This window comes from Rana temporaria, chromosome 1 (assembly GCF_905171775.1).
Source record: "Rana temporaria chromosome 1, aRanTem1.1, whole genome shotgun sequence".
NCBI lineage: Eukaryota > Metazoa > Chordata > Amphibia > Anura > Ranidae > Rana > Rana temporaria.
In genome coordinates, this window is record NC_053489.1 from 249,746,190 (window position 1) to 249,759,927 (window position 13,738).

Below are 13,738 nucleotides of genomic sequence, written 5' to 3' on the forward strand. Positions count from 1 at the left end.
GGAAAAATGACAAAGGTCCCAAAATAGTGTCAACAGTGTCCGATGTGTCCGCCATAATGTCGCAGTCACGATAAAAATCGCAAATCGCCACTATTATCAATTAAAAACTATATATATAAAAAATGACATAAATCTATCCCCTATTTTGTAGACACTGGGGGCCAGATCCACATAGATTTGGATCGACGCAGCGTATCAGAGATACACTACGCCGCCGTACCTTACCTGGCGTATATTCGAATCCTCAGCGAGTTCGCGCCGTAAGTTACGGCGGCGTAGTGTATTTCTGGCGGCGGATTTCAAATTGGGCGGGTTGGGGCGGGTTTCATTTAAATGAAGCGCGTCCCCGCGCCGAATGAACTGCGCATGCGTCGTCCAGAAATTTCCCGCCGTGCTTTGCGCGAAATAACATCGCAACAACGTCATTTTTTTAACTTAGACGTGAGTTACGTCCATCCCTATTCACGGACGACTTACGCAAAAAAAAAAAAAAAATTTTGACGCGGGAACGGCGGCCATACTTAACATGGCAAGTCTATCTATACGCCGCAAAATACCAGCTTTAACTATACGCCGGAAAAAGCAGACTACAGACGACGTTAGAAAATGCGACGGCTGCGCGTACGTTCGTGGATCGTCGTAAATCGATAATTTGCATACCCAACACGGAAAACGCCACCCAGCGGATGCCGAAGTATTGCATCTTAGATCCGAAGGCGTACGAAGACGTACACCTGTCGGATCTAACCCAGAAGCCGTCGTATCTTGTTTTGAGGATTCAAAACAAAGATACGACGCAGGAATTTTGAAATTACTTTTGCACAAACCAATCAATATATGCATATTGCATTTTTTTTACCACTAATATGTAGAATAATACATATCGGCCTAAACTGAGAAAAAATATTGTTTTTTATATATATTTTTGGGGATATTTATTATAGCTAAAAGTTAAAAATATTGTTTTTTTTTTCAAAATTGTCGCTCTTTTTTGTTTAAAGCGCAAAAAATAAAAACTGCAGAGGTGATCAAATGCCACCAAAAGAAAGCTCTATTTGTGAGGAAAAAAGGATGTCAATTTTGTTTAGGTGCAACCACGCAATTGTCAGTTAAAGCAACAAATGGCCCGTCATTGGGCAGCCAATTCTTCCGGGGCTGAAGTGGTTAAAAAACGTAAATTATTGAATAATAATTATTGATATGTTTCACAAAACAAATATTTTTCTCAGAAAGGATTCAACCATCCCAATGTTTCTTTTCAGCTGTCATGCCTCCGATGCAGACTGCTATAGTCAGAAAACATCACTTTTTCTAGTGCAAATAATGACATCTCTCTTTGTTTTTGCATCCATGGCCATCCTGGGAGCAACCACTGTCTTGGGAATCTTCACAAACTGTGTAATTGTGTCAGTGAATCTCACTGAAAAGGCAAGGGGCAAGGCAAGCCTTGGTTCTTCTGATCTTATTCTAGTCACACTTGGACTATCAAACATCATATTCCAATTAGTAATGACAGCAAATGACTTTCTGAGCCTTCTGTGGAGTCAGCTGTACTACTCTGATGAAGTTTATAATACTTTAAATACTTTGCTCTTTCTTCCTGCATATGCCAGCTTTTGGTTCACCGTCTGCCTTTGTGTCTATTACTGTTTACAGATAGTCATATTCACCAATCCTTTTCTACTACGTGTCAAAGGGGAAATACCCAAACTGGTACCATGGTTCCTGGTAATTGCCGTTTTAACAGCTATTGCAATTGGTGTGCCAGCTTTCTGGAGCACCTACAAGGACACCCCAAGTGGAGACCTACCCAACAATCAGAGCTTAGACACGGAGGTTCCAAAGTTAAACCTTACTTATTTGCTAGCTAGCAATATTATAGGCTGCTCACTACCCTTGGTTCTTGTTGGTATTTCTAATGGATTAATTTTGAAATCACTTGTGACCAGAAGCAAGCTAATGGAGAAGAACACCAGCAGCCCACGCACAGAAGCTAAAGAAAGAGCAGCCAGAACTGTTTCACTGCTCCTAGCCCTCTATCTGGTCTTCTACATGTCAGAAATCATGATGTTTGTGGATCTCTTCCCCCCTAGCAGCCCTGGATTTTGCATTTGTTTGATGGTCATTTATATTTATTCTCCTGCACAATCAGTCATCCTCATTCTTGGAAGCCCAAAGTTAAAGAAGGCTTTACAGAGTTTATTTCAACTTTTGGTTTGTTGGAAAAAAAAGCAAATGGCTAAACCAAATATTCTTTTCATTACTCTGCCAGGTTCAGAAGGCTCCAGATTGCCAAAGTGACCTTAAAAGTATTTGTTTAGGCTTTGCTTCTCTGTAAGGCACCATTCACACTATGAAATGTGACATCAAACAATGTGCAGACATGTTTTTTTTGCAAGCTGTAGCAGTGACGCACTACAAATATTGTGCAGCACATTCATTTCAATGGGCCACCCTACGCACAATAAATGCAGCAAAGAACCCCCATAAAATGGAAACAAAATTAAAAACATTTGTTTGTGTGTGTATGTATGTATGTATGTGTGTATATATATATACAGTATATATATATATATATATATATATATATATATATATATATACAGTATATATAATTTATTTTCCTTTTTTTTAATAAGTGATCAAATTGTCTCTGTTCTCGCCAGAATAATGTGCTTAAAGTGATTGTAAAGTCTTGTTTAAAAAATAGTGTGGATGCAGCCTAATGGGTAGTGTATCAACTTTGTAATCATGTATCATAGAGAATCAGTCCTCAGACAAATATTACATATTAATAATTAAAAAAAATAAAACAAAATGCAAAATGTTTGCTTGCCTAGAAATATGTTTTATCAGTGTGGAAGGGGTTGTACATATGATATGAGTGCTTTTTTTTAGGCACAGGTACTCCCCACTTCTGAATTACCTCTTGTCTCTACCCCTACTCAGCTCCGAATGCTGTCTTTTGGTACCACCCCTACTTGCCACCCAGTACTGACACTTTTAGACAATGCACAACTGAGTATCATTTTGTGGTGCTAGGTAAAGTGTATGGAATTTGTTAATAACAAGAAATGCAGGACAAATAGATTCCCTGCAGCTAGTAACAATAGATCCACACCAGCAACAATAGATCTCACATCTACATATGCATTAATGTGTTTTATGATTCATTATTGAGGATCCATTATTGTGATCCAGACAGCACTGCCAGATCTTAGAGCTTCCTGAAGGCTATTCTGCAGATAAGCAGTTTAATCTGGCCTAGGAGCAGCATCATACTGATAATGTGACCCCTCTGCTCTTCCCTTCTATAAGCATGCACAACTGTACAAAGCACCGAGACCTGATTAGGATGACAATCTGCCACACTCCAGTCTTTAATAGTAATTTCATGCTCTAATTGAGGGGTGTCAAACTCAATTTCATTTCAGGCCGCATCAGCATTATGATTGTTCTTAAAAGATCCGGTTGTATCTGTAAGATTAGATGTCCAGCACATCCCCTCCCCTAACATTAGATGTCAAGAGCCACACCACCATCAGAAGTTGAGTCCCCCACTCTCCCTTACATCACAGTGCACCCCCTTTCCTTATGCTGCTGCTGGGAAGAAGCTGTATGCATTGCTTGAAAGCAGAAAGTACGAGTCTGGAGTAGGACCAGAGAAGGGCTGGAGGAGAGGTGCAAGGGCCACATGAAATGGCCTGGAGGGCCGTATTCGGCCCGTGGGCCTTGTGTTTGACACCTGTGCTCTAATTTGTTGTCCTGAAATGCTTTTTAATAATGTCTCAATAAATATGCAACTGGATTTGTGTTGCTTTTATGTACATGGAATTCAGATGTAATTTATGAAAAAATACTGCATAAACAGTCAAAATAATGTTGAGTGTTTTTTGATATTTTCAAGTGTATGTCTGTGTTCATAAGAGCTGTACATAGTTAGGGAGGCAGTCCCTAAAAAAGGCATATTTAAATTGTAGTGTATGATTTTTTTTATTATTATTACTATGCTATAATGTGTCTTAATGCCCAAGTTTAGTTACAAAATGTAACAAATAAGCACAGGATAGGATTTATGTCCTGGACAGAAGAAGCATAAGGTTATGAATGGAGATGGCGAGAAATATTTATTAGAGTTTTTGTCCTTCATTCTGGACTTGTCAGGGACACATTTTAAATATCTTTTGTTCACAATGGTATACTGTTTGCTCACGGTGGTGACTTTACATTATAACATAGTGAACAGATTTTTAATGTTTCTCATTTTCTGAGACAAAACAAAACATACAGTATATGTATTTTTCATTTTACCTTTCTTTATAACGTGCACACTAGGGGTTTAGCCAGTATACATCCAATTCTGGCATTTTACTGTGTCCCGAAAGCACAGGTACATCATCCAGCTCAGCTGCCTTCAGTATGTCAAAGTCTATGGCAGACTAAAATACACTGGGACTGGACAGGACTGAAAGCTCTAGCGAGTGGCACTCACGTTTAGTGCTCTATGCATTTTACGCTGTCTGACGTTCGTTCACTTACCCCATCTAGGCAGGTAGCGGGCAGTGGGCAGCGGCTTTGTGTCGTCTCCTCCATCGGCGGCTTTGGATCTAATCGCGGACTGAAAAGTGTGAGCCAATAGGAACCTCAGAGAGGACTTGCAGTGCAGGACTTGTAGTTCTTAAAGGGGTGCTGCACCATTCTTGTCAATGGAGGCTAACAGGTTGTGGACTTTAATTCCCACAAGTTGCCACACATGGAGGTGGAGAACTTCACTCTTTTCCCCAGCAATTTGTTCCCGATCTGGGTCCGTCCAGAGAGGAGAGCGAAAGATAAATACCTACTCTCGGGGTCTGCTCTACATCTGAGAGCCCATAGCCAAGGAAAGAGGACCTTCCTGCTTTCGAGACTGCTAAGCTGCCCCAGAGACTGAGCCTGAGACAGAGAGTAACTGCATTTTCCAGAACCAGAGCTGAGAGACTGCACCCTGTGTGAGGATCTTGGACCTGACTTCTAAAATCTGCGGACCGCCAAGCCATTGGGACCAGCCTAGGTGCATGCCAGGAGTTGAACTACACGCCTTAAACTCCCACTACACCCAGTTAACACAATGGAGACTGCTCTTATCTGGCTGCTTATTTACATTCACCACTAACACACTAACTTGGTCAATGCTAATTAGTAAGCGTCAGGTACTTTCTACCATCTTCAAGGGGTACCCTATACACACTCTCACCCACTACTGCAGTTTGCATACATGGACCCTATTGTTCTTTTGGAATAGTTGGTGCAGTTCTAGAGACTCTAGTTACCTGTTATGGTTCAAGTTAACTTTACGCTAGTCTGTTGAGTGCCATTTAGTGAGTCTTTGACTGTTCAACTATTATAGTGCCCGTAACTTTGTGTAATTACCTGTTTGTTGGTTTATGCTTTGTTAAATTGCATTACAATATGTTGTGGTCTAATTCCTGTGCATTAATATAGAGTGGTAGCCTAGACCGAGCAGTTAAGGGAGTCATGACAGGACAGAGGACCCACCATCACCAATGGCTCTTGTGGGGGTAAGCGCTACATATACATTGCATCTCTTCAAAAGAGAAAACTGAGACACATTAAAATGCACAGGTGTGCACAGACTATTGCATTAGGGTGTGCACCTCAAAGAGCAAACACACATGCATGTGTATGATTGATATAGGATACAAACGCCCTGGGTAGCCTCTACCACCACTATGCCAATAGAAAAAAAAAGTGAAATAAACTACAGCTGCTACTTAGTGAATGAATAATTAAAATGAAAGGGTCACTAAAGGAAAAAAAAATTTCGCTAAATAGCTTCCTTTACCTTACTGCAGTCCTGGTTTCATGTCCTCATTGTTCGTTTTTGCTCTGATGTTGCTGTGATTCCTCTCTGTTCTGGACACTTCCTGGTTGTCTGTTTCCTGATAACCAAAGTACTGGGAGATTTCTCTCTATGGTCACTAATCAAGGAGGTGTGATTACGGTGTGTCTAAAACTCCTCAGCACCAATCCAGTTTCGTTTTGCAAAACCTTCACTGCCCTCTATTGGCTCTCTGGCTCTGTACATCAGAGAACCAGGAAACAACAGCAAAAATGAAACTAAACTGTAGGTACATTATATGATTGGTTTTTATCTATTTTTAATATTTTTTTTAAAAGGAATCAGTTAACTATTATGTCTCTATACCCTGTAAACAGTAATTTCAGCAAAAAAAATGTTTTCCTTTAGTGACCCTTTAACCTAAATAGGTGTAAGAAAATTGCAGCGCTAATTAATATAATAATAAATAAACAATAACATATAAACTCAATAACACCACGTGACAAGTGATATAAAGTCCATAAAAAATTGATGAAGAAATCCGATGAGAAAATTCCTTATTCTGTGAACCTTCCACCTCACCACCGTGCTGTGATAACTCCCCTCTGAAAAACGCACTCACCAGACGGATTTGCCTTTTACTCTCGTGTTAGGCTAAATCACTTGTGTATGATCCCACAAATGGATAAACGAATCTCAGCTGGACCACCGTGATAATCCCTCAATAATGTACATGAAAACAAAAGAAATGCTCCAATAGTGTAAAATTGTACCACCAGTTTAATTCAAAATCACAGCAACACTTCATTCACACAAGAGTGAAAGGCAAATCCGTCTGGTGAGTGCGTTTTTCAGAGGGGAGTTATCACAGCACGGTGGTGAGGTGGAAGGTTCACAGAATAAGGAATTTTCTCATCGAATTTCTTCATAAATTTTTTATGGACTTTATATCACTTGTCACGTGGTGTTATTGAGTTTATATGATATTGTTTATTTATTATTATATTAATTAGCGCTGCAATTTTCTTACACCTATTTAGGTTAAGTTTTTTACACATGCATGTGTGTTTGCAGTATCTCACAAAAGTGAATACACCCCTTACATTTTTGTAAATATTTTATTATATCTTTTCATGTGACAACACTGAAAAAATGACACTTTGCTACAATGTAAAATAGTGAGTGCACATGCTCATCGTTATATACAGAGGTTGTCTTTGGGAAATAGACATATGAGTGCTGCCAGCATTACTGCAGAGGTTGAAGGGGTGGGGGGTCAGCCTGTCAGTGCTCAGACCATACGCCGCACACTGCATTAATTTGGTCTGCGTGGTTGTCATCCCAGAAGGAAGCCTCTGGTAAAGATGATGCACAAGAAAGTCTATAAACAGTTTGCTGAAGACAAGCAGACTAAGGACATGGATTAATAGAACCATGAACTGTATATCATCTATCCAATGTTTACAGTTGCACTGTCTTTTGCGCCTACAGTTATTGATACCATTATTATTGGAACCATGTCCTGTGGTCTGATGAGACCAAGAAAAACTTATTTGGTTTAAATGGTGTGGCACTGGGGAGCTACAGTTCATTGAGCAAACCATGAATGCCAACATGTACTGTGACATACTGAAGCAGAGCATGATCCCCTCCCTTCGGAGACTGGGCCACAGGACAGTATTCCAACATGATAATGACTCCAAACACGCCTCCAAGATGACCACTGCCTTGCTAAAGAAGCTGAGGGTAAAGAGCACATTGACACTGTTATAAAAGCTGTAAACTAACTACTTTACATTGTAGCAAAGTGTAATTTCTTTAGTGTTGTCACATGAAAAGATATAAAAAAATATTTACAAAAATGTGAGGGATGTATTTACTTTGTATATATGTATAAATTACACATACATGCACAGACACACACCACACTCTTATAAATAAATGTAAACATTTTTTTTAACATTTATTAAAACATGTATGGTGTCAGTAGTGCAGTGGATCTTGTCAGTAGAGTAGTGGCTGTGTCAATAGGGCAGAAGTTGGTGTCAGTAGGACAGTGGATGATGTGGATGTGTCAGTAGGGCAGACCTTGGTGTCAGTAGGACAGTGAATGATGTGGATGTGTCAGTAGGGCAGACATTGGTGTCAGTAGGACAGTGAATGATGTGGATGTGTCAGTAGGACAGTGGATGATGTGGATGTGTCAGTAGGGCAGACCTTGGTGTCAGTAGGACAGTGGATGATGTGGATGTGTCAGTAGGACAGTGGATGATGTGGATGTGTCAGTAGGGCAGACCTTGGTGTCAGTAGGACAGTGAATGATGTGGATGTGTCAGTAGGGCAGACATTGGTGTCAGTAGGACAGTGAATGATGTGGATGTGTCAGTAGGACAGTGGATGATGTGGATGTGTCAGTAGGGCAGACCTTGGTGTCAGTAGGACAGTGAATGATGTGGATGTGTCAGTAGGGCAGACATTGGTGTCAGTAGGACAGTGAATGATGTGGATGTGTCAGTAGGACAGTGGATGATGTGGATGTGTCAGTAGGGCAGACCTTGGTGTCAGTAGGACAGTGGATGATGTGGATGTGTCAGTAGGACAGTGGATGATGTGGATGTGTCAGTAGGGCAGACCTTGGTGTCAGTAGGACAGTGAATGATGTGGATGTGTCAGTAGGGCAGACATTGGTGTCAGTAGGACAGTGAATGATGTGGATGTGTCAGTAGGACAGTGGATGATGTGGATGTGTCAGTAGGGCAGACCTTGGTGTCAGTAGCACAGTGGATGATGTGGATGTGTCAGTAGGACAGTGGATGATGTGGATGTGTCAGTAGGGCAGACCTTGGTGTCAGTAGGACAGTGAATGATGTGGATGTGTCAGTAAGGCAGATGTTGGTGTCAGTAGGACAGTGTCAGTCAGTAGCGAAGTAGACTGTGTCAGTAGAGAAGTAGACTGTGTCAGTAGGGCAGAGATTTCATTGTGGTTAATTTTGTTTATTTTGATCGAATTTTTATGTATTTTTTGTGCCACATGATGGCACCCTCTTGTGGTTATTAGGGCAGAGATTGGTGTCAGTGGGTCAGTGGATGGTGTCAGTAGTTTTTAATTTATTATTTTAACTTTTTGTTATTATTTTTTTTACAATTCTATTTTTTTAAATATTTGTTACAATACTATTTTTTATCATTTTTTTTACAGATTTTTTTTAGGAGCACCATTGGGAGCTTTGGGGAAATATCAGGGGTCTAAACAAAACCCTGATGTCTCACTTTTAAGACTGAGAAAAAATAACTGAGTACAGAGATTCGGTAGCTGGAAGAAGAGGAGAGGAGGGAAGCCAGCAGCGCTTCAGGGAAGGGGGTGGGCAGTGGAGGGAGCCCAGGCAACAGGGGGAATCTTCACCGCACAGGGTGATTACAATATGGCCAGGGACAACTGGCGCACCCCGTGCACACACCTATGTTAAATGAATGTAGACCCAAGAACAAAAAAGTCAACAAGCAAAAGAAAAAAAATGAGCAGTGATAACTGTCTGGTTGTGTCTCATGATGTTTACTTTGAGCTTCTCCTCTGCCTGACCTAATTTTGGGCATGTCACATGGATCTGTAGCATTTTTTTTAGGTAAAAAACACCTTCATGTCCAAGGTGTTAAAATTATATATATGTAAATTACAAGAGAAATACAAACACAGCATTTTTGCAAGAATTAATGTATATATTTTTAGACATAATATGTAAAACTTGCTGACGTCCATGTTTATTTCCACAAATTATGTAAGTCTGCTTCAATTTTGCTTAATATAACAGGATAAATCCCACTTGATTTGTAAGGGTCATAAGCATTATCTCAGTAGGATTCTAAGTATAGGGTAGTTGCAACAACAGGTAATTAAGTGCATATAAGTGATAATTATTTTAGCACCTGAAGCTTCCTGTATATTGTACGGTACATAATGAACTGGTATATATTGAGGCAATAAATAATACAACTTCAGAGATAATCTAATGATGAAGATAACTATAATGAATTCTGAATGTGGCCTAGGTAAGTAAAAAGAGTTCTTACTGGTAATACTGGCTAGACAAAACATTAAGGTAAGGGTAAAACACAGCTTAACCTCCCTGGCGGTATGATTCTGTCTGGAATTACGTACCAAAAGCGGTACAATTATTTTGCAAGGAAATTTGGCGTTTTATACTGTAGGCCTGTAATTTTTAGAAATAACTCACTTAAATCTGACCAAGCAAGAGTCTTGTAGGCATCCCGGGTATGATTTTTTTTTTTAAAACAAAATTATAAATTATAATATAATAAATAATTATAAATAATTATAACAAATAATAATATAATTATAATAAAAATTATTCAATAATGTAATCAACTCAAAATCACTGAAATTTGCTCAGTTGCAGAATTGTTGCTGTCATTATTATTTTTTTTATGACGAATCTCCCCACAAATCGCTATCGAACATTTCTGCAAGTGATTATAATTTATTATCGCTGTTTTCTAGCTGATCTAAAACCATTTTTGACATAAAGGGACACTTTTGGACAATCTACAGTTTTTAGGCAGAAAGAACATTTTTTATTATATAAAAGTACACGCAGGGCACTGGGCAGACCACTAGGGACAAGGGGTGTGTGTTTTTTTTACATACAGTACTGTAATCTATAAGATTACAGTATACTGTATGTAAAGTGTTTGTTTACTTTTTTGAATTTGGCGCCGTTCTCCGCCCCCGTGCGTCGGGAACGGAGATCGGCGGCACACGGGGACACTGTGAATCGAGCGAGGAGGTCCCGCTCGCTCACACAGCGGGGTGGCATCGCTGGATCCAGGGACAAGGTAAGTAACTTGCCTGTGGATCCAGCGAGAAGGTAAGCCGCGCCGCTGCACACTCTGCACGTCCACCCCGAGCGTGACTCGGGGATACCGATCCTATCATTGAAAACCAACCCCGAGTCACGCTCGGGTTTACCGCCAAGGGGGTTAATATACACTTCTACCTTAATTGTCCAAAAAAGTTTGCTGATACTATTTAAAAAAAAAAAAAGTCAGTAGTTAAAATTAGACATTTTAAACCTATAAAACAGCTAATATTAAAAAACAAAAAACAAAATGCTAATTATTAGTTTTCATTTGTATACCAGATCCAAGTTGCAGAATCAGTGTCAGGCCTCGTATACACGACCGAGTTTCTCGGCAAAAATCAGCAAGAGACTTGCTGGGATTTTCTTTTGCCGAGGAAACCGGTCGTGTGTACATTTTTCGACGAGACCAATTAATAAAAGCAAGGTAAAGGATCCTGTTCACAAAATGTATTTATAAAATTCATAAAGCTTTACTGCATGAGGACACAACAACTTTGTAGATATTAAATTGTATCTAAAGCCAAAACTTACGTTTTGATAAAGTTGGGAGGGGGGTTAGGTGCTAACCGCTGTTTGTGTCCTAGTTTAGAAGAGTCACCATCGATGTCTGCCATAGTGATCACTATTAATGGGACTGAAAGAAAGGGAAGATCCTAAATTTTGAGTTGTCACCAGAACAGGAATAGAGGTCTCCAAAGAGGGACACTTATTTTAGTGACGGTTACGTTGAGATTTCTCTCACTTTGCAGAGACTTCATTTGCTGTGCCTACAGGACAGAAAGTGAAATTCAATCTCTATAATAGGCCACATATGACAAAGAAATTAAAAATTAACAAGAATTTTTAACCATTTCTTACTCGGTTTAAAGCTAAAATTACGTTTGGACATTAAGATTACTTGTGTGCAATAGGTGTATAAATCATGAACAGAAGTGTAGACTTTCAGGTCTGCCCACGCCAGATCAATATCCAGGATGGATATGGTTCAGACTGGACATACCAGTTAAAGTTAACTAATCAGTAATTTTACAGGTCTTCATGAATACATTTCTGACAGGTCACAATAGACGCCAACAGTCATTTAGCTCTAGTTAAGTGATTTTTTTCTAGGCTGAGACAGGATAATGTCTGAACAAAGATGCCTCCATTCTTCTAGAGAGAAAAGCAGATGAAAGCATTGTCAGGGGCAGAACTGTGTTTCTATGAAACATAACAAATGTTTTTACACTTACATGTCACTTAAGCTGGCCATAAACTAACCAATTTGTCCATCCACACAAAGGATGGAGGAATCCTCCGCACCAGAACATTGTATTTAGACAGCAGCTCATACAGAATACACTCATCAGTAGCCGCAGCTGGTTGACTTCTGTTGAGAAGGGACCACCATACACTGATTGAAATTGCCTACTCTGCTGAACCAAACTAATTTTGATCAGTGCATTTCCAGATTTACAGGCAGGCACTTAACATGAAAAAATATGTAAGGATTTTCATCATTTATAAGGGATTGAATCATATCTATTTTATTTGCTATTCAAATATTTACTAAGTGCCGGTAGTATAATTATTACTTTCGGCACTCCAACGCTGAACATCAAGTCTCCCATACAGAAGCTGCAGAGTAATTTTGACCACCTTTGTATTAGCGGAACCCATTTACAAAATGCAATGTTCTCTGTGAATGGACAGTGGAAGGCAGTGGGGCTACTTTGTAGCACAGTGCATTTCTCCTGTTAGAGTACTGGAAGTATAGTGATAGCTGTACACCCAGTGCTCAGTAAAAATGTAAATAGTAAACAGGGTTTCCAACTTTCAGTAAATTTACAAACAGTTTGTAAAATCAGTAATTTTTGCATCTGTCCATGAATGTCCATCATGGACGTGTAGTCTGTATGTCCGTAATGGACATTTATGGACAGATGCAAAAAGTACGGATTTTACAAACTGTTTGTAAATTTACTGACGGTTGACAACCCTGATAGTAAGTACAAGTGATAAGCCCACTGTGTCACACACCTTGTTGAACTTAGTTTTGCTTTAAAATATAATTAGCATTTAAAATTACAGAATTAAAAATTCCAATAGAACTGTAATATATTACCAGTTTTACTGGATTCTATACATATTCCTGAACTTCTCAAAACAAACAAAATCATCTGTATTATTACTTATTGCTGGATCACTGTTTACTTGTCCTAATCTATCTAATCCTAATCTATCTATTAGTTTGTTATAAATAATGTGTTCTTCTCTCTCCAGCAGTGCACTCTGTCAATAATATCTTCTGCTATTATTGTCTTATTCATCAATGTGGACAGAAGAAAGATGTGCAGTTATCTATATGCATGTCCATCTAACAAGGAGCTTGGACAGTGGATTATTCCATTGCTTCTGGTGTTCCTGCTATTTCCAGAAACAACTGAGAAAGACTCATCAGAAATAGGTCTCTATGACAGAAATTCACGGCAGCACTTAATTAAAGACAGTCGCTCTTTATTACATCCCATGTATGATAAGTGAGTACTCTTAATTAACAGTAACACTAATATGCGCAATGGTGTCAAGGAAATGATAGTTTGGATATTTGAATCCACAAAACAAACACTAATGCCACGTACACACAATCGGAATTTCCGACAACAAATGTTCGAAAGCGCTCAAAGAAAACAATTGTTCTCCGTGTGTTATCTACGTGCTTTGGGTATTTTTTTTTTTTTTTTACAATATGCAAAAAAAAATGTTTTCCATTTTGGATAAAGTAAGGGAGGGTAACCCCTGTCAGTTTTTGCCATCTGTGTCATATTGGGGCAATTTACCTTCACTTCCTGTCCCAAAACAGGAAGTGAGATTAAACCACTCCAAAATAAAGCCTGTGCTGCTTCCCCTTTAAATATATATGAACCAATAATAGTGCAATAAACAACCAAAATAGACTGCACTCTCTTTAGCCTCTGAAGCACATGGCAGAGACTGGCGAAACCGGTCAGGTTAAGCCAGAGTCCACCTCTTTACTATAACC

At 39.3% G+C, this 13,738-nt stretch overlaps 1 protein-coding gene across 1 annotated transcript; it reads left to right on the forward strand.

The window, feature by feature from the left end:
• The first annotated feature begins 1,287 nt into the window (after positions 1-1,287).
• On the forward strand, positions 1,288-2,469 carry LOC120924896 (taste receptor type 2 member 40-like). The gene has a single exon (XM_040335875.1). The coding sequence runs from the start codon at positions 1,324-1,326 to the stop codon at positions 2,299-2,301; it is 978 nt and encodes a 325-aa protein (XP_040191809.1). The 5' UTR covers positions 1,288-1,323; the 3' UTR covers positions 2,302-2,469.
• Positions 2,470-13,738: the final 11,269 nt, after the last annotated feature.